This window comes from Bicyclus anynana, chromosome 2, assembly GCF_947172395.1.
Source record: "Bicyclus anynana chromosome 2, ilBicAnyn1.1, whole genome shotgun sequence".
In the NCBI taxonomy this organism is placed as follows: Eukaryota; Metazoa; Arthropoda; class Insecta; order Lepidoptera; family Nymphalidae; genus Bicyclus; species Bicyclus anynana.
Window position 1 is genome coordinate 11450474 of NC_069084.1, and position 22438 is coordinate 11472911.

The 22438-nt window shown below is 33.4% G+C and overlaps 2 protein-coding genes across 2 annotated transcripts in view; both read right to left on the bottom strand.

Moving 5' to 3' along the window:
- LOC112043242 (agrin) overlaps positions 1–4788 on the bottom strand; it is a 75260-nt gene extending 70472 nt beyond the window's left edge. The window contains exon 1 of the mRNA XM_024078563.2: positions 4633–4788. The gene's annotated coding sequence lies outside the window, so the exon portion shown is untranslated. The remainder of the gene's footprint in view (positions 1–4632) is intronic.
- A 9577-nt stretch (positions 4789–14365) lies between these two features.
- On the bottom strand, positions 14366–22358 carry LOC112043246 (facilitated trehalose transporter Tret1-like). Its single transcript, XM_024078570.2, has 10 exons — positions 19725–22358; positions 18464–18696; positions 18073–18226; positions 17834–18003; positions 17613–17736; positions 17258–17350; positions 17033–17091; positions 16797–16955; positions 16306–16488; positions 14366–15795 (listed from the first exon to the last, which is right to left on the bottom strand). The coding sequence occupies exons 1-10, from the start codon at positions 19759–19761 to the stop codon at positions 15571–15573; spliced, it is 1437 nt and encodes a 478-aa protein (XP_023934338.1). The 5' UTR covers positions 19762–22358; the 3' UTR covers positions 14366–15570.
- Between the last annotated feature and the right edge of the window lie 80 nt (positions 22359–22438).

Consider the following 22438-nt stretch of genomic DNA (forward strand, 5'->3'; position numbering starts at 1 on the left):
TGTTAGGAGGAGGATGAAAATCCACACTCCTTTTGGTTTCTACACGACATCGTATTGGAACGCTACATCGCTTGGCGGTACGTCTTTGTCGGTCGGTAATATCTTCTAGTTTCTATATCCAAACAACAATAAACCTAGAACTTGCATACAAAACGTAGACAGTTAAACATTTTTTTTTATTAACAGATCTGTGCACGCCAGTTACAGAGTGTGAATAAAAAGATTGGATTCACGAAATTCCTTTCATACGCATGGTTTAACATTAAACGATCTTACATTCTGCAAGATAACTCTACAATGTCCTTCTTTCGCACAATTTCATATACCGTTCTGGCTATTAACTTAATTTATTCGTCTTACGATTTTATATATCGGCACAACTCGAGCGGAAATGCTCAGTATTTTTTCGCGAGTATTAAGTTTGAGATTTATCTCGATCAGATAAACCACATAATTATTATAATCGAAGTATTAAATTATGCAAAGAAAAAATTGATTGCTTACATTTCTGTATCGTATTTTTTTTTTAATTGAGAAAGAATACAATATGGAACTTGAGCTAACTTATCCTAATAACTATACAAATCATGCCAAGAATACTGGCTGCATTTCCGCGCTGGACAGCCAGGCTGATCCTTTGCGCAAAAAATGAGCCAGCTCTTCTGTCACCAGTCGAGGCAACTAGCCGCGGTGAAATTATAGAAAAGGAAACTATATCGTATTTATTATAGAAAAGGAAACTCATTATTATCAATTTTCTATATATGTAACAACTATCATGCAAACTCGCACACAAACAAGTTAAGGCCAATGACCGCTACTGCGAACTAAATGTTCTGATTATTCCAAATTTGGGAACCTGTCTCATAATTTCCAAGTGGACAGAATTGACAGGTTTAAAGAGATAACATCTATATTAAAAGTTAAGTAACAATATTTGGTTACGGATATTAATGCTTCAACGAATGACATGATGAGCGAAGACAGGTATATTTTTAATTATAAGTGGAAGACGAGATTTCATCGTGAAGATAAGATTTGTTTGCCTAAAACAAGCCAATGGCGCTTAATTTTGCGCTGTCAAAAGATTTAAAAATATTTGAACATATCTCAAATTTTTTTTTGATAACTCTTTACTAATATTTTTTGAGCACCAGCTATAAGTACTATAGATTTAGCATTTTCGAGTAGATGTGTCCTCGGTGGGAGTCTTAATTTGACCTTTCAGTGATCAAATGTACATTTTTTTTTTTTTTAAAAGAATATTTGCCATATCTTTTATAATATGACCAATATTCTCATTCCCCTCCAACTAGTCGGGAAAGACTGTGCTAGGAGTGGGTACGACAATAGACCTACGGGGCGGGGATCGAACCACCACCCCTCGATGATGAGTCTGACCGCTCTTACCGTTGAGCTATTGAGGCTTTAGGAAGCCAATGCTTAGTACAAAGAGATGACAGAGTTCTGCAGATTTCTTTAGCTTGGTATAATCTTATTCCAGTGTTAGATATAATCTTATTCTGTCTTTGGTTTTTTATATAATTATTATAGCAATAATTGATAATTATATATGATGTATTATAATCTATATAAAAGCGAAAGGTCACTCAACTCGAAATATCAAAAACAGCTTGAGGTGTCCAAAGATTAAATTCATCAGGAAGGTGGTATATAGTTAGTAGATGTCCATTAAAAACGGATTTTGCAACAGAGTGAGGGTGGTTGCTTGTTATTGTATAAGGCTATAGGCCAACATTCTTTGTTTGTGGCTTGAAATTCCCTTAATAGAGGCCTACGTGGACGTCAACCCATGTTCGGCTCACTGCTGAGCTCGAGTCTCCTCTCAGAATGAGAGGGGTTAGGCCAATAGTCCACCACGCTGGCCCAATGCGGATTGGTAGACTTCACACACGCAGAGAATTAAGAAATTCTCTCTAGGCTATAACGGCGATAAAAAAATTATAATGCTTTTAAATACGTAGCTTCTAAACTTGAAGTACTTTTTTGTAAAGCTATAACGGTCAAGTTTATTTATATCTGCATACGCAAATTAATTTATGCGTTCTGCTCAATCGCAATTAATTGACCGAGCAATGAATGCATTCCAGCATCTTATCTGTGAGATGTTTTCTACTGATCATTCATTAGAGGAAGTGAAAATTGATGTAACTATAAAGAAATAAAAACTTGTTGTGGAATGGAAATGGCAATAAAATAATAAAATCATTAAATAGCACTAATAAAAATATCATCTAAATAATCGTTTCGTTTTGAAATGGTGTACTGTAGAGCCCGTCCTCTCTCCTCACAAAAGAGGTCAATTAGTGCTTAGGTTTACTAAGCTGCGTTATTTTTTTTATTCATTGACAACTTAACCCTTGACTGCTATCTCACCTGGCCTATTCACTATTTTGGTCTTTATTATCAACCTAATAAAATAAACATCAAATCAATAGACAAAATGTCATTTATCTACCTGTGATACCCAGTAAGCACCGAATGGCATTTTTACATAGAATCTCTATTTCGTATATGTCAACCGTCAAACGTCAAAGATAGTGAATAATGATAATGCAATTTAAGTTGGAAGCAGAATTACTTGGTATAGTAGAGATACACAAGTTATTCTACCCATACCTACAACAGTTTCTATGCGGTATAGTACCGGAACGCTAAATTGCTTAGCGGCACATCTTTGCCGGTAGGATGTAAATAGCCACGGCCGAAGCCCGAGGTGTTTTTATATGTTTACCAATCTTTATAAAAAATAGGCCAATTTTCATACGCCTTTTAAACATAATATTAAGCCAATCACAACCTAATCTTGTAAAATCGTGTCATAAAAATGGCTAAATTTACTATTGTAAACTAAGATTTGCGCTGCTAACAGGTTCCTAAATTAATTTATTTATCAGATCATATCCGTCAATTAAGGGTATACTTTTAATTTATAGCTTTTAAATTATGTTGACGATTAACTCGGTTAATTAAAATATACTCTTACATATAAAAATTTATTAAAAGACCTATGCATTTTTACTCAAGTAAAAGCGGTAGATAATTCACAAACCATTAATGGTTATTCATCATCTCATTAATGGTCATTATTATAATATATATTTCGGTTCACAATTTGTCACTACTATCATTTCATCATCTTTATTTACTTTTAATTTCTCTAAATCTTTTTTATAATTTTAGAGATCTATTCACGGATGAAAGTGCCTATCGTCTAAATTATATCGCATAAATTTGCATGTTTTTGACGACCTCCGTGGCGCAGTGGTAGTGGTATGCGCGGTGGATTTACAAGACGGAGGTCCTGGGTTCGATTCCCGGCTGGGCCGATTGAGGTTTTCTTAATTGGTCCAGGTCTGGCTGGTGGCAGGCTTCGGCCGTGGCTAGTTACCACCCTACCAACAAAGACGTATCGCCAAGCGATTTAGCGTTCCGGTACTATATCGTGTAGAAACCGAAAGGAGTGTGGATTTTCATTCTCCTCCTTACAAGTTAGCCCGTTTAAATCTTAGATCATCACTTACCATCAGGTGAGATTGCAGTCAAGGGTTAACTTGTAAAGAAGAAAAAAAAAAGTGGAAGTTCTGCATGGACAACTTGAAAGATACAATACCAATCAAAAGTTAAAAAAGTCAATCAAACAGTATAAATTCAACCATCAGTAATGCAGAAGCTCGACGTTGGTTTGGTTTTATTTAAATCCCATTATTTTTTTATTAACTCGCGTAATCAATTCTCTAAAAAAATAGATTATAAAATATTCATGGTTTGTTGCGATGCTATAGGGACACTGCAATTCTGTGAATACAAAATAAAAGTAGCGAATCCGAGGTCCGATCGAGAACTGGTTTAAAAATACGGTTTATGTACTAATAATAACGGTCACTTTAACTATTTTTAAAACGATGTAAAAGTTTTATATTTTTATCTAGTAGACGTTTACTTGAGTGCATAGATATTAGTTTGATGCAACTTCGTCTGTTGTACATTTTGAAAAAACTAGCTGACGCCGCGCGGTTTCACCAGCGTGGTTCCCGTTCTCGTAGGATTATGGAGATAATATATAGCCTTCCTAGATAAATGGGCTATCTAACACTGGAAGAATTTTTCAAATCGGACCAGTAGTTCCTGAGATTAGCGCGTTCAATCAAAAACAAACTCTTCAGCTTTATAATATTAGTATAGATATAAAAATAATCTTGTGGGATATCTGTGGATTGAATTAGATCAAATCTATCGAAAACGGCAAAATATTTTTATTGTATTTTAAACAATAAAAATATCATAATAAATTATATTATTTTCTTTACAAGGATACATAACTTTTAGGCATATCTCAACTGAAGTTAAAAATAAAAAACATTTTTGTTTCGCGAAAGTTTCTGTACAAGTAACATTGATACTTTTTTTACTTTACTTTAGAACTACAATTTTGTATGACCAAAGCTTTTCATACAAAAAAAGTCAATTCACAATTGATAATTTTACGCTTAAACTTTTAAAAATTAGTTTCATTATTTTAAAAAGCTTTTGCGTTTGCGTAAAGTAAAAAAAATACGGTAATTGTAAAATTGCTAATTTAATTTTGGTTTAAAAAAATGGGTAACTTACTCCAACTTTAAAAAAAAATCACTTCCTTTGCACAACACAAACGACGCAATGGTTCGAAATTCGAATTAGTACGGCTCACGTCCGTATGAACCGCTGGCGCGAAGCAAACTGGATACGAGCCCACCTCTTCATCGGCTATTATACCTCGTATACTAGTTTCCATCGTCTTTCACTGGCAGTCAGCAGCACTTTCTGGGTTAATGAGGAGTCGGATACGACGCTGCTCTCCGTTTTCTAAGCGTTTTCGCATGACGTTGGGTTAGCCGCTATGTTGTTATGCTGCCCTGGTACATGGGTCTCCGATTAAGTTTTTTTTACTAGCTTTTATGGGACTTTTTAGTGGCTTTACCTTATTTACATAAATTGATCCACACTTTTTAAACTATAAGCTCATGGATTAAGTTCAAAATTCAAGCAATCGTTCTTAATTTCAAGTACTTAAAATCCAAAATCTTTTGAAAAATTCACACATATTTTCACTAGCATCAAAATCTGTCGGTTAATATAATTTTTGTCAATAAATTTTATGCTGTTTAACCGTATCAGAGTTCCCTATCCTTCGGAATAATCCACTGAAAAAAAACAAACTTTGCTTTTATACTTATGATTATTTTGGATAGTGAGGATTATATATTATTTTATTAGAAAACTTTAAAAAAAAAATATCAACCTAAAACTAAAACATAAAAGAAATTAAAAGTAATTAATATTTTTTATCGCATTTAAAAAGAAAGTATCTAAATACCCGGCTAATTCAACCAACGTCTCCACTTACCTAGTTACCTACTGCCAAAGTCCCTACCAAAATAAACTACCGACCTTTACCACCGGATCTATGTCAAAAGGTTGCAGATACAACCGGAACCATTGAATGGATGCTTCAATCTTTTTATATCAATTGCGTATTTTTTTTATTGCAAACTATTTAACTCAAAACGATGAACGAACTTTTTTCCTCAGCTTTGAAAACGTTGTTGACTCAGAAGCAACTGTACTTGTTACTGTTGTGACCAAATAATAATAATTATTGAGCGATGTATTCTGTAACACTGAATACCAATATTGAAAACAAAACCGAGCTAAGTGGGGATATATCCTATATTGTATTTTTTTTTAGTAATCAGCTAAGTACTTATATATTATTTTCGTAAAAGGCGTACTGCAGGCAAAACAAGCCAGGGATATTGGTTTATTAATACCAATACCCCTGGCTTGTTTTTATGTATCATGTTCTTGTAGTTGGGTAAAAATGCAATCCCGATCGCGATCCCTAGCCGACACCCCGCGGTTTTACCCGTAGTTCCCGTTCACGTGAAAAAACGAGGATAAAATATAGCCTATGATACTCACAAATAATACAGCTTTCTAGTGGTAAAAGAATTTCAAAAATCGGTTCAGTAGATCCAGAGATTACCCCCTACAACAAACTCTTACTCAACTTAGCACTTTGTAATATTAGTATAGATGATTTTTGTAAGCTCGAAAGAATAGCACCTCAGATTGCTTTAACTAAAGAATGCCATTAATTTGGAACTGTTAATGTATATTAGAAAATGTGTTATTAACACATATTATTAAGCTAGGTTATTAATCCGATTGATGAATATCTTAATAACAAAGATATTCGCAGGGAACGGGCTTTCATCTTCACACAGGAAGTAGAAGTAATAATTATAATTTGTTTTATATGATGAATGATGATTAGTATTCTAACCTAGCTGTGACCTACGGTTTCATCGGAGATTCCATTTATTTTAATTTTTTCTCTCAAATTTTTGACTTGGCAATAATATGAATAAAGACAATTCGAATTTTTCTAGATATTCTCGAGTTTTCTGCTCAGAATATTTTGGTTTTGTTTACTATAGGTATATTTTAAATATGACTAATAATCCGATTCCACTCAAATAGTCGGAAAATACTGTGACAGGATTGGGTACGAACGTTCGTCCAGCTGGTGGGAATCGAACCACCACCTCTCGGTGTATTGAGGTCTTGATTTTTTGGTGTTTCATTAGAAGAGCTGTAACTGTTAAGCTTCTTGCTGACTCTTCTAGTAGTATCAGACTTACGCGCCGGTGTATAGTCACTACAAAGACGATTTAAAGCACTTGAATCGTCTTTGTAGTGTTATTTATATTATTTTAAAAAAGAGGTAGATATTTGTACAAAGTTGTTGCAACAATGATAGTTATTTGTACCGTGAACACCGTCACGCTGCTAGTCGCATTGTTTGTGATTTAATTATTAATATTGTTTTGTGTTGTAATTATTATATAATGTTTTATGTTGTAATTATTGATTATAAATTGTTTAGTGTGGGCATGGAGAACATGTCGGGCAGGAGAGGTGAGTGTTAATAAATTTTAAAGGTCTTAAACCTACACCCAAGGTCACAAGTCCTGGGACCTGCTCGAGGTGTTTCCTCTACCACAAAATGATGGTACAATCACTGTCGCTGATACCCGTTACGTCATACTATGATTACAAGATGTTTCGATGCATCAAATCTATATCTCTATCTATAATCTATATTAATATACAAAGCTGGAGAGTTTGTTTGTTTGTTTGATTGAACGCGCTAATCTCAGGAACTACTGGTCCGATTTGAAAAATTCTTTCAGTGTTAGATAGCCCATTTATCAAGGAAGGCTATAGGCTATATATTGTCCCCGTTTTCCTACGGGTACGGAAACCACGCGGTTTAAACCGCGCGGCGTCAGCTAGTAAAATTATATAATCAACAGTTCTTAACCCTGCATTTTAGTACCATCTACAAAGCTATGCCCAACCAAGTAAAATATTACTAAGATAAAGCATATTTCCAAATTTGAATTTGAATAATCGACATACCCACAGATTAACGTCCTCTCCGTGCTCAGAGGAACGGTCAACGCCCGGATTATGTACTAGTTGTGCCATCAATTAACTAGATACAGCCAACGTTGCTTAACCAACGAAATTGTTGCATAATAAATTTCTCCCCCTTCTCCTCTTCTCTCCAACCTCGTTGGTCCCGTAACAGTCCTGTCGATCCTGTAACTTCAAATCAAATTGAGGCTGTGTATACCTACTTACCTGATATGTGGGTCTTGTATACTAATACTAGCGTCCGCCCTTAGACGTCCTTAATCCGGCCCTGCAAGATCCGTTCTCGGATCTCTACTATCTATAAACTATTTCCCTGCCAAATTTCATCTTTGTACGTCAAGCGGTTTTTGAGATTTCGTGATGAATGGCCTTTCGCATTTATAAATTAAAGATGATAAAGAGCTGCAAAATTTGTGCTATTGTAGAGAGTAATCTCTGGATCTATTTAACCGAAATCTTTTACCACTAGAAAGCCACGATATTTGTGAGTGTCATAAGATATATTAAACCCCGTACTCTCACAGGCACGGGAACTACGCGGGGCATCGGCTAATTCATAAATGCAAGTATACACAGCTCAATTTGATATCCTGAAATATTATAAATGCGAATGTGAGTTCGTTTGTTTGTTACGCTTCGACGCCGATTTTAAAACTCTTTTATCAATGAATAGGTACATTATCAGCGAGTAACAAATTCCCACGGAAACGGAAACTACGTGGGTAAACTACAAGACATCAACAGGAGCTACAAAATCCTGTAAATATCAAATAACCCTCATCAGAATAACTTTAAGGACTCTGATAGTCTTAATTTTCCATTGTCAACGATCTTATATTAAGTAAACAAAATTTAGCGGATTTGGATGAGAAGAATTGGTTCTGATTGAGAATACGACTGTTATTAAAAGTTCACAATAGCTACACGATACTGAGCCACCTGCATCCAGCGAATCGTGGCTCAGTATCGTGATGTTTGGAAGTCCTTACAAAAGGCCTATGTCCTGCAGTGGACGTCCATTGGCTGATATGATGATGATGATATGATGAATAGCTACATTTTCATTCGCAACTAAAAATGAGTTAAAGAGGGTAAGTTAGTTAGTTAGTTATATTAGATGAACACCTTTCTCTTTCAATTTTGCTATAAGACCTCCCAAGTTTTAGTGCCCGCATAGGTATTAAAATTCTCTATTAAGTGTTCATGTTACGATGACATAAAAGGGTCGCGTTTAACATAAATTAAAAAATTAAAAAATGGTATTATATTGTCTGGTTACTAAGACAAGATACGCGAGAGTGGTTGAGACATTGCAAAAACTTGTAAAATTTAAAGATTTATCATTATCAGCTTTTTAACAGAAAGTTCTCCTTATAAGAAAGGTTTGAAAGTTTGAACCACCACACAGCTAATGCTGATTGGCAGGATAGATTTATAGGGTTTTAATTAATACTACAGTACTACATATTCTACGATATATAGATACGTCTTATATTTTAGCTGGGCGCCGCCTTCAAAACGATCAGTGAACATCACCTATGATATTATATTTCGCTTTTTAGTGTAGAAAGTACAGTTTTGTGTTTTTGAAATCAGGTAAAATCATGGCAGAGATCTCTTATAGAGATAAGTGTTTCCTTGTCCACTGTTTTCTTTTTACTTTTGTGTGTTACTAATATTGGTACAAAATAAATTAAAAAAAAAATAATGAAATTCTTTAAATTTCTACTAAAACCTATTAATATGTTTATTATATAATATGCGAAAGTTTGTATAAATGTTTGTTTGGATGTTTGTTACTCTTTACCGCCGCAACTACTGAACCGATTTGGCTGAAATTTGGAATGGAAATAGATTTTACTCTGATTTAACACATAGGCTACTTTCATTTAAAAAATCCATGGTCCCGTTTTTCTAAGCTAAACTTCACGCGGACGAAGTCGCGGGCGTCCGCTAGTTATTTATCTATATTAAACTAACTAATAGGTAAGTAACTGCAATAAATAAAGTATGACCAGACTCGTACTAGAAATTCTCGCTAAGTTTCCACGACGAACAACTAAGATGATTTACAAACAAAAAATCAGCCCCCCAACGTCTGGTCTGGACAAGGAAAGGCTATTTGTTCTCGTCTGTAAGAATTTGTTTCAATAAAGAATATAGCATTGTCTTACAAACTCTTGCCAGCCCTTAGGTAAGTACTTACTTATTACTTTTAATTCTTTCTGTTCATTGCGATCGGAACTTAGATAGTTCAAGATCAGGCCTATTCACTAACGTTTAAGCTATTAGCCACCTAAAAAAATAAACATCAAATAAATAAATACATAAAGGGTCAAGACAAGAGAGGCTGAGCTGCCCAATAGTGGCAGGTTGGGTAGCGGTGACCAAAGGCCATATTTGTAAGTAGAGTCGTCATCAACCTATATTCGGCTCACTGCTGAGCTCGAGTCTCCTCTCAGAATGAGAGGGGTTAGGCCAATAGTCCACCACGCTGGCCCAATGCGGATTGGCAGACTTCACACACGCAGAGAATTAAGATAATTCTCTGGTATGCAGGTTTCCTCACAATGTTTTCCTTCACCGATTGAGACACGTAATATTTAATTTCTTAAAATGCACACAACTGAAAAGTTTGAGATGCATGCCCCGGACCGGATTCGAACCCACACCCTCCTGAGGCAGAGGTCATATGCAAATAAACAATTATTATTATTATTATTATTATTGTTACTGAAAATTAATGAATAGGCCAGCTGGACCCTTGAGGTTGAAACCTGCTATCTGTCAAAGCCACCAAGGTCCAAATTGTGCCTCAGTGGTGTAACTATATCATCATTATCATCATCATCAGCCGGTAGACGTCCACTGCTGGACATAAGCCTCTTGCATGGACTTCCAAGCACGAAACTAAATTAACGGTTTCAAGCCGCCAGCATCCAGCGGCTCCCTGCAACCCGCTTGATATCCTTGGTCCACCTAGTGGGGGGTCGACCAACACTGCGCTTTCCGGTTCAGGGTCGCCATTCCAGCACCTTGCTTGGAACCCCAACGTCTCTTCGAACTATGTGACCTGCCCATTGCCACTTCAGCTTCGCGACTCGCTGAGCTACTCGTAAGTGACTTTGGTTCGCATGCGGATCTACCTAATTCTGATTCGATCACGCAGAGAAACTCCAAGCGTAGCTCGCTCCATCCCCATATCATGTAACTATTACATCTGTGGCTAATTCATTTATTCCCCAGGAAAAAATCAGACCCCCAGACCATTTTTATTATCTTTATCTTTTTAACATAAGTTTAGTTATGAGCTTACGTCCTCTCGTGCTGAGGCACTTTAGATCTTAGACTCATGGCATTTTGCTAGCCCTGCCACTACGCCTTTGTTGCATACCGTGCTTTTTTATGGTGTGCTACTAAGTAAGCAGCATATAATAAAGTTATGAAAATCTATACCAGGCTCTCAATCTATAGCTCTTTGCATTACAATGTTAACATTGCCACTAAGGGGGATGAAAGAAGCTGAATCACGAAAATATACCGTTGAATAATCGTTTTCTCCAAAATTGCAGTTTTACTCGCATTTCGCATCTTTGCCTGGAAACGGTTTGTCTGTTCAAGATGAAACTTACACTATGAAATAGGTCAAAATTTATGCAAAAAACGTTTGCTTTTTGAATAAGTCAAATAACATTACAAGATAATTAATTAATCTCTAAACCTACTGAACTGATTATGAAAACTATGTTACCAGTAGAAAGACACGTTATTTATGAGTGTTATAGGTTTTTCTTTATGTTCCTACTTCCACGGGAACGGGAACTACGCGGGTAAAGCCGCGGGCGTCTTCTAGTTAACTATAAAAGTTAACGTTCCGATTCCGCTTACACAAGAAAATCGATAATGACGCCACTTTCATTATTTAAAACGGACGCATAACGAGCTACCCATCTTGCACTTACTCTCTATTTTCTAAGTCTTTATGCAGACGTAGACATAAATAAGTTTTACATGGGCCGTCGTAGTAAATCAACAAGAACCATATTATTTAAGCACACTTGGTAATAAAATCAGTGATTTTACGGGCATAGATATAAAATATATCATTCCAAAAGCCAATAACTACTATGGTGAAAGAACTACCGGATACATGGTGCCCAAAATATATAATAAAATTGAGTGGCTCAAAAAAGAAAGGAAGATCAGTGAAGGAATCCTCAAGAAGAAATTAAAGAAAGTTTTCCTTGGGGACCCCATCACTGACGGTTTTACTTTATAGAAATTGTTTTGCACCTTTTGTAATTTTTTTTTTATTATTTCATTTTATAATATTAAATTTTGTAGGTTACCTTAGTTTTAATTATCTTAATAAAATTAGATTTAGCAATTACTTTTAAATGATAACTAGAATAATGAGCGTCAACTCGCCAACAAACTGCCTGTACAGTTTGGCGAGAGTTTCGATATGTTAAATAATTGTTATATCTTATCAATAAAATAAATTGAAAAAAAACAAGATATATTACGGATGCACATTTTTAATTGGCAGCGCAGAGTTAAAATGAAAGCTAATAAGTAGGATACCTTGGCTTACCCTATCCGTTGCTTTACGAACCATTGAGTCTATAAACTAGAGCAGAAATCGGAACCCTTTTTGTTTCACCATTTTTCGGGGGAACCCTAGCTTAAGAAAGTAAACTAAAGGCGAAAATACACTAACGTCTCGTGGCGTGTGGTAGAGCATATCGGTTTCCTACATGGTGCCTAAAAAGGAATTTCTGAATGCAATATTTTAAAACAAGATAATTGAAAATGAATAATAAATTACGTCACTTAATATTACAAGTAAAACGATTTACAATATGGAAATCTTGAATTTTCGCGGAACCCCTGAGGACCTTTCACGGAACCACAGGGTTCCGCGGATCACCTTTTGGGAACCGCTAAACTAGAGTATAGTAAACTTGACATACCAAATGTGATAGTAAACTAACTGTAAAAGTAGGCTTACTTGAAACATCTGCCGCAATGACTGAGAAAGAATACAATAGCTAACTTTTCCTAATAACTATACAAATCATGTGCCACGTGGAATGGTGGCAAGAATATATATAATATACTGGCTGCATTTCCGTGCTGGACAAGTAACAGCCAGGCTAATCCTTGGCGCAAAAAATTAGCCAGCCCTTCTGTCACCAGTCGAGGCAACTAGCCGCGGTGAAATGATTCGAAGAAATAAATTATTTTTGATTTTTATCTTCAATTTTTATTTTTATTTTATTCAATTTTTATTTTTATTTTTTAATTTTTATCTTTTTATTTTTTTATCTTCAAGATTATTCTATATCGTCATTGATATTTAACAAATTTCTCTGGATTTTTCCTGACTAAATAATAAATTAAAGTGATTAAATTTTGTTTCAATGTTATACAAAATCTAAACTTCAAAATTTTTGCATTTTCACAGAATACAAAGTACGGACACCTTTTCGCATAAAGCAGCATTAGTCTAGTTTTATGTTTTTTTAAACATGAAAAACGAAAGAAATGAAGAAAATCCAATCCTTTTTGGAGGGTGAGAGTAATTCCTCCAGGCAGTGTCTTTGTTTTTCACGAGACACCAAAATTAAGCTATACCTACCTACGAATACCTACTCTTTTGGAAACGTCTGCTCTATTTTAGCATATACCTTTAATGCACAGCTATCCGTATATATCGTAATAAAGTTCCTCCATTCCTCCATTAATCGAATTTGTAGCCTATTTAATTCTCTGCATCAAAATAATCAAGACATCAACCTTTTTAATTCTAAAACGATCTGCTTCCGTCGTAAAGTTATCAGGGAAGTTGAAGATTAAGTGTACTTTACTTTATTTTACTATTAATTTACACTTTCTTCTTTATTCATTTTTTTTTGTGTGTTATTTGTAGTTTATATTGTTTTATAGTTTGTGTGTTTTGTTCTGTTTATATTTTAAGTATTTATGTGTCTACTGTACAAGCCAGTTATTGGTGTTTATGTTTTATCTGTATTTCCAGTATATCTATTTTATATCATATTATGTAAATTATTTTATTATAAATGTTGTTGGCCTATCTAAATAAATAAAAAAAAAACAACCTATATACTATATTGATGGCATCAAGTTGCCTCATATTCAAAGATAAAATATGACACTTCTTCCGAAAACAAATACCGTCATAATTGAAAAATTTGCATTGCAGTTAATAATACGTTTAAAGATAATTTGCTACACTTTGATCCTATAAGCAAAGACATGATTGTGTACAAGAAACACTTTTGAACTACTTATTAGTTCCGTTACACATACGCTATTTGTGTATCTTTAACAAAGTTTCCTTTTGGCAAAGTAAAAGCTCTTCAGATAGAACGCAACCAATCGAACGGATCCTTTATATTTAACTTTCCAACGGCTTGCCATTTTATGATACCAACAATAATCGTCTTTTATCTAATCTCTTGTCATAATATTCCAATTATTAAATTAAAAAATATATTATAATGGCATATATCATATGCATACTGTAATTAATAAATTACATTACACTGCTCTTTGTGTGGAAAGTGTGTTATAATAGAACTTTATTACTATTATAACACAGTTAGAGCTCTGGGTTCTTGGTCTTTTGTGCAGCTCTGGGTTTTTCATTTTTTAACAATGTTTTTTTTATATTTATATATTTTAAAATTTCAAGTTGGTATATTTTAATTAAATAATTAATTAATTTAATTAAGATTTATTTATTTATTAATTAAGATTTATAAATTAATTAATTAACAATTTTAAAAGTACAGTAATTTAAATTGTGATGCAAATATGAGTATGAATGACATGGCTGTACGGGTGTCAATCTTTGCCGGCTGGTATACACTTAAAAAAAACTATTATATTTCGTATTATATTATATTTTTGGTGTCACTCGAACTACATTATTGATTTAATTACAAATTTATATTTTAAGTGCATTTTAGCTTCGTATTTTCAGCAAAATCACTGACTCGAGGTCTGAATAAACTCTCCCGGACATATTGGAAAGTGCTACAAATACAATCATCAATCCTTTACCTTCTAAGTCGCGGAAAATTTTATTAGATTCCTATTTCATGAGATTAGATAAAGTATAGTATGTAACGTGCATAACTTGGCGTTAAATCACTCGTGTCTCTATTATAAAACTCACTTCGTTCGTTTAATAAAATTCAACTCGTGCTTTAATGACCGTCATTATGCAACCGCTTCATAATCTACTAATTCCAATCAATTCACACAAAATCTTCATAAATTATAGACTATACCTTCCTCATTTAACACTTCATCTACATAATTCTGCAGTACATATTTGTATTTAGGTCTAGGTATGTAGATAAACTACACTATTGTGTAATTTAATTATTACTAGTTATACTATTTGTTTGTACTTCTACTTACCACATTTGTTAACAACTTCCTGCTCTTACATTATTAAATTTGATAATATAAACAGCAATGCTGTGTAACGTCTGAACCGCGTTTACGTTCAAAGTCATGGTGAGTTCGGTTAAGTTTAATTGAATTTAGCTTATAACCAACTTGTGTGGACTGTGGGATCAACTTTGACTGAATAGTTTATGTTCGCGGTTTTAGCTAATACTGAGGCACTGTTATCTGTTGCTACAATGTTCACAAGAGGATATTAGTGTATTGATGTGCATTCATTGATTTACTTAAGGCTCTGCTACATCTGTTATTTATAACAAAATAGTGGCTGGTAGCATAATATTATAACGAGTATTGTAACGGCGTTACATTAAAAAAATACTTTCTTATTACAAATGAAAATATAATTGGGCATCATTATATTTATGATCTACGTTAATAAATGACAAAATGTGTTTTTAATTTATCAGCGCTAACTTTATCTAGCTCTGTGATTGTGAGTATACTTAACAGACATTATGAATATGATGTTAATAAAAACTTCCACGTAACAATTCTTATTTTTATTTTTTCGAATTTATAACATTAATCTATCACTTATATAGCACACTAATTGATATATACTTTTCACTTTTTTCGACCTTTTAAAAATGTTTCTTGTATCTGTTCATTTGTCAGACCCTTAGTTTCAGGTAAGATACACATCCCAACAAATGTGTTGAATATGGCAAAACAGGCAAATACGTAAAATGTGCCATGTATACCGAAAAATTTGATCATGAATGGAAAGATTCCAACGATGAAGAAGTTGAGAACCCATTCCATTAGCATCATAGAGGCGAAGCTTTGTACCTAGGAATAAACAAATTATAATTTTCAATTAGTGTGTATGTGTGTGTTTTATATAACGAGCAGTAAACTATGGCAAAATATTAAATTCATCAGTTTTTAAAATACAATAAGTCTAATTAAGAATGTTAATTTAAATCTAGCTGTTTTCAATTACTATTGAAGTAATAACTTTATAATTTTTATTGTTATTGTAAAGCAGGTTATTATAATAATTAAAGTTCATAAGGATTAACAACTTAAGTATTAAACTCTTTTATAGATAATATAATGCAGAATTTCATTACATGCGAAAGAATTACTCGGACAATATCTTTTGTATTATCTATCGCTCATAAACAATTTAACAATTCGCAACAGTATTCTGCTCATCAACCTGAGGTGAAGATGTTAAGCCTCATGAGGTAAAAATTTCCTTCAGACGTACGTAAATAATCATGACGTAGTACTTCCTTAGTAGAGATCTGTCACAAAAAGGTTCTTCTACTACTAAACTAGAGAAAAGACACGTACCTCCGGCATGAAGCACTCAGCAAGCAGGACGTACGGAACACTGCCAGCGCCGAACATAAACGTGAAGCAGTAGCAAAGAATTATTACAGCAGTGACCCATGGTGGGCCTATACTAGTTTGAAGCAATACTCCCAATCCAATGAGACATAAAAGTACGGCGGCTGAGGAAGATGATAGAAGTATCTGAAAAATAATAACGAGAAAAATTAAAATATATGAGAATTTCAATAAAGAAGCATTGAGTAAAGAAAGAGGTAGTCGATTAAACTTTAACTATGTATTGCGTTAAAAAAAACAAGACCGTATTGATGATTAAAAATTAATATCAGTTTTTAATAAATAAGCGACTTTTGAGTTTGACTTTATTTCAGTATATTAAATGAGTAAATCAAGACTACATTATATAGATTCAGAACTCAATTACGATGTATCGGTTAACCTAATTTAGCAACAATAGAATTTGAATTTAAATGAATAAATTAACTGATTACCTTTCTTCCAAATTTATCAGAGAATAAAGCACTCATCATACTTCCAGCTAGTTGGACTAAAGCAAACATAACTGAGCAAAAGTGTGAAGATAAACCCGGTGCTGCTTGTTTAAATATGTCTTTGGCATAAACCTGGACAGGCACGATACCCATCATCACCTGTTCAATTTGAATAATTTTTAACTGTATTAACAACATAACGAAAAGAACTTACATGGTCATCTAAATATACATACCTGATTAGATAAACACAGTCCAACCACAAGTAATGCTCTGCGAGACGTCGGAGATACAACTACAAAATTCAACATGTATAAATTACTAGATAGTTTTTAATACTAAAAAAATCTATTTACAACTTTACTCTACTCTTTCAAAATATAAAAGAAACCCTGTGACCTGTAGAAGACCAGTATGCTGTTACACGATAAGCAATTTTAATTAATTAACGACGTGCTTACACAACATTTTTAATGATGACATCTTTTCTTGTGGTTCTGTTTCTTCAATCGTTTTGTTTAATTTTTCTGTTTCAGCATTTTCTTTTTGTGAGCCTAGAAATAAAACAATTTAATTTTATTATATACTTGTATACAGGTGTTATTTTTGTAACATAATTGAAAGAATGAATTATTAATGGCCAAAATTTAATTAATTTGTCAACGACTTAAAGAACAAAACTTGTTTAAACAAACGTCAAATAAGATAATATTTCATCAAAGTTAACAAAATAACTAACTAAATATTACCTACTTATGTTACTTAGTACTTATGTAGTCAAAACGTAATATTAAAAGGAAAATATAAAAGTCCTACCAGTACGAACTGCTCTTAATTCAACAGCAGGCGTTATTTGTTGCTTTAATCTTGAAAACTCATCGAGAACAAGTTTAGAAGTGACAGAGGCACTTCTGTAATAAGCTATAGATAATCGTGCTTCCTAAAATACAAACAATTAAAGAGTTATCAAATAAAAAATAAAAAAATGATTTATTAACCAAACACAAATGAATTATAGTTTCGATAAAATACGTTACCTCTTCTTTCTTTTGTCTCATCAAAAATATGGGACTCTCCTTAACAGTCAGCATAAGACCCATGTACAGGACACAGAACGCAATATTAATCCATATGATATATCGGTATGTATAAAACCAACCAATTATGTAAGACAAGAGAACACCAATACAATAACATACAACTGGGGCTGCAAAATGACAAAATAGTTACAAGAGTGTAAGTTTATTGAAAAATTAAATTAATTTTAAACAAGTACCTGAAGCCAAAGCTCCGCGTATAGATTCTTCGGCAACTTCTGATATATAAATAGGTGTATACACCAAAAATGCACAGCCAGAAGCTCCGGCTATGGACCTGGCTATTAATATTACTGTAGACGATTTTGTAAAATCTATCATTATCCAAGATATCTGGAAAATCGAAAATACTCGTAGTATATTACAACATCTAGGAAATCATTATGGTTTTGACAATGATGCAATAATTTTAGTCAGTAAGTTAGTCTGGGACAAGGCAGAGCCTCCTCAAACATAAAGCGGCACGACCACACAATCCTTTTCTCAAAGCAATTCAAGTCATTTTCAACCACCATAAAGTTTTGCAAAAATCAATTAAATATTTTATAAAAGAATTCTCAAGCTACCAACCAAAAGCGGTGCAGTTAAAACAAGTCCACTTTTTTGTCTTCCAAAAACGCTCATGACCCAACCCACGATAGCAGTGCCAAACATAGCCCCCAATGAAGGTAGACTGCCCACCAGGGAGCTTTCTACCTCAGTCATTGGCGTAGCTAGAAGAGTTGTATCTTCGTTTGTATACAAATGTAATGTGTAAGAAGGCCACACGTATAATAAGCCGGTTAGCGTGAGCCCTAGTGCACCTGAGAAAAATTAAAGTAACTTTTAGGTAATCATATTTAGATTGTATAAGATTCCGTAAATAAAAAGGATAAAATGGCACGTTATTACAAAAGACAAACAAGGAAATGCTAAAATCTACTACTAAAAAATAAATTTTGACAACTCAGATAGGTAGAAAAAAGTAGGTATGTATTTTATTGTCTTGAAATATTCTCAGTCTTCTTGCAAAGACCGTTGGATAGATAAAAACCAGTTAATTTAAGTATTTTGGTAAAATTAAACAAAAAACAAGTTATAAAGGGAGTTTATCAGTACAATGTTTTTGTTTACAATAACTTTCGGAGGCATAAGTAATTCAGATTAAGATAAAAATGTTTTAAATAAAAATGATAAAATTGTCCACTTGACATTGTTTGATTTTGTAGTAACCATCGACATAAAGTTAGTGTTATGAGTTGAATTATTGTCTGTCTGTGTATCAGTGAGTTCAGATTTGTATAGCCTATCGTATCGTCACTTTTAAGAAAAGAACCGCTTAAGAACTAAAACACCTTTAAAAATCTGTCGCAAAATTTTTATAAATTGAAATTCAGTGTCCGCAAATTTAGAAATAGTTTATATTTAGATATATAAACTCTTTCTAAATCCGTTTAGTAGTATCAGTGAGTCCAGGTTTGTGTAACTGAATATCACATCGTTACTTTTAAGAAAATAACCGCTCAAGAAGTAAAACATCTTTTTAAATCAGTCGCTACTTTGTCCGCGTAAAATTCAGGTTTAGCAAATCCCGGAACTGTGGATTTCTCCGAGATGATAGCCTATGTTTTAATCCAAGGTATAATATAATCTATTTTTATTGTAAATTTCAACCAAACGTTTAACAATCAATCTTCCGCGTTTACAAGATTATGAAGATTGTTTCTGTTACCAGGCTTTACCAGATTAAATAAAATTAGCTGATTAGTCTTGTACTGAAGCTCGTAAGACTTACTATTTTTTTATATTTTAATGCACAAAGTTAAAGCTTGCATTTCCCTATATTACTTACATGATATGCTTGTGTGAGCTTGATGCAGCTTCCCCATTGTGATAACTTAAACTCAAACTGAAATCTAGTAGCAACTTTTTAGACCAATCTCTTATGTATTTACCAGTCAAGTGAAACTATTTATGAATGTCTATCAACATAATGTAATGCAACGCATTGTAATTGTTCAAACACCATTTATTTGTGATAGCGTATTACGCGAATATTATAACAGTAATGAACTCAGCTCCTCTTAATGCATGAGGGTGTGTTGTTTGCATGTCTGTTACCTCAACTGCCAAGGTGCTGCCACACTGAAACTAATAATCTAGAGTAAACAAATTTTGTTAATCAATAAAGAAATAAAACGTAACTAAAGTTACCAAACTTTCAATCCTAAGTACTATTTATAAAAAAAGAGCGATATTAGAGCGACATGTTTGGCTCTCACTGCTTTATGGAGTCAAGGTTCTATAGTAGTCAGTTAAATAGACTAGTAATAATAATCATCATCATCATATCAGCCTTTTATAGGGACTTCCAAACATCACGACTCTGAGCTCTTCTTATGAGGCCTCTAGTTAGCGACCAAGTCTCAGAACCATCATCACTGGCAACACGCACTGTTCGAAGACATTTTTCTTCAGGTACATCAGTATAAGATAGATATAATGATTTAAAAGATTTTATAACAGTAATGTGGCAGTACCATTATTATCAGCCTTTTTAATGACTCTATACTATATATATATCTTTTTAATGATTTTATACTCGTAGGACTTACTGTTACTCAAATACAATTTATATTCATTGATATTTTGCATCATTGATTTGATATTTTATTGATAGGAGGAAACATTATTAGGTAGGTACATAGAAAGCATTCATTTGTTGGGTAGATAACCTTTTTAATCAAAATATTGTTAACTACCTATACATAACGTGACTTTTAACTTAATGGCGTCTTGCCAAATTACGTTTCTGATATCTCCTTGATTTATTAAATTATTCATTTCTTCTATGATTGACTAACTTCATCGTCAATTAAGTCACTAACAGATTTGGTAATTAAACAAGCTTAAATACCAAGTTAATAATATACAGTATCTATAACTGTTCTTTTATTTCAAAAATCTTTATCACTTCAGCCTTGTTGTTGGTGGTTCATACAATATTTCTACTACTAATATCGGTTGTTAATTGTTTATACTTTGCACTTGATTTTGTATTCATGAGATAAGAAATACAAAATTCATCATCATCATCTTCATCATCATTAACAACCCATATTCGGCTTGTTTGAGTTGGTTAGGCTCGAGCTCTCAGAATTAAAGGTGTTAGGCCTTAGTCCACCCTGCGGGCCCAACGCGAATTATTAAGAAAATTCTTATGTATTCAGGTTTCTTCACGATGTTTTTCCTTCACTGTTTGATGCCCTTGACAGGATTTCAATTTTCAATTTCAATTCAGGACGTTATATCCACTAGGCTATCACGTCTCGTATTAATACAACATTTAGAATTCGTTAATTCTATTTCAATAAACTTCGGTGAAAAACTGCAAAAGAATTAACCTACCTTCTTCTGCAGAAAGTAAGTTCAGAGTTTGAGCACTGAAGGTGTGTACAATTATATGACGTCACGTGAATTGGCATTTTCCATTTATATTGACGTTATCAAAGCTAAAGCAAACACCATTTTATCAATATTACAAGACAAGTTGTAAATTAGAAATAAGATAGGTAAATTATTGTTAAGACTGTAAACAACTATGCCATATTTCCATATTCATCTTTTGTAGGTAGTAGCTCCTTCTTTATGATGTTTTCTGTTGATTAGTGATTATAAGTAAAACAAAGGTAGCTTGTCCTGGTCCAAAATTCATTTCTTTACAAGCTCTTTTGAAACGTCAGGTCTTTCCGTCCGTCCTATAGTAACTAGAGATTCTGCCAACCCAAAAATTTGAGCTATATTCGTCCCTTCTCTTCTTTTAAAAATAATAGCTATAACTCCATTTTCATAAAAGTAGAAACCAATTCAGACCATACTGGTTGACCAAACCATGTTTATATCTAAAAGTAAATTATTAAGATTAATTTTGACGATAAATAGGTGGTCTGTGGGATCAACTATGATTGATTAGCTTGTGTTTGCGCACCGTTAAAGCTCCGTTATCTGTTGCTACAATGTTCCTGAGAGGATATGGTGATACGATTTGCATTAATAGATTTATACTTAAGGCCAACCTACACGTACTTTTCTGTTTACTTAGAAGATAGAGGCATTCTTAGTACATACATAATGGTACGAACATTTTATAGCTTTGCAATATTGTCATAGTGTAAATTATTGTATGTTTAGGCATACATTGGAGCGAATAAAACTTCCATCTTGCCTGTTGTGTTACTCGTACGATGACAGATTCGAGACTTATTACATACAAGAAATGTTCCTTATAATGAACGCCTGTTATAATTATTCTAGTAATCATAAGATAGACAACATTGCTACCATTGTCTGAATGCTAATGGCCGGAACAATTATTTATTAGGTATATTTGACAGTTACTCTACATTTTAACAGTTTGTCTTTGGTTTCTCTAATTAGTTTAGGATCAATGATTTTATACTATTAGATATAAGCAGACGCCCGCGACTTCGTCCTCGTGGATTTCAGTTTTTTTCGAATCCTGCGAAAACCATTAATTTTTCCAGGATGAAAAGTAAAGCGCAAAGG

Bases quoted from the DNA above. Each gene is read 5' to 3' on its own strand.
- LOC112043246 (XM_024078570.2), bottom strand. From the start codon at position 19,761: ATGGGGAAGCTGCATCAAGCTCACACAAGCATATCAT. The intron at 16,956-17,032 runs GTATGTATATTT...CAAATTGAACAG, and splicing joins GACTGTGTTTATCTAATCAG to GTGATGATGGGTATCGTGCC. The intron at 15,796-16,305 runs GTACGTGTCTTT...GTTTATTCCTAG, and splicing joins CTGAGTGCTTCATGCCGGAG to GTACAAAGCTTCGCCTCTAT.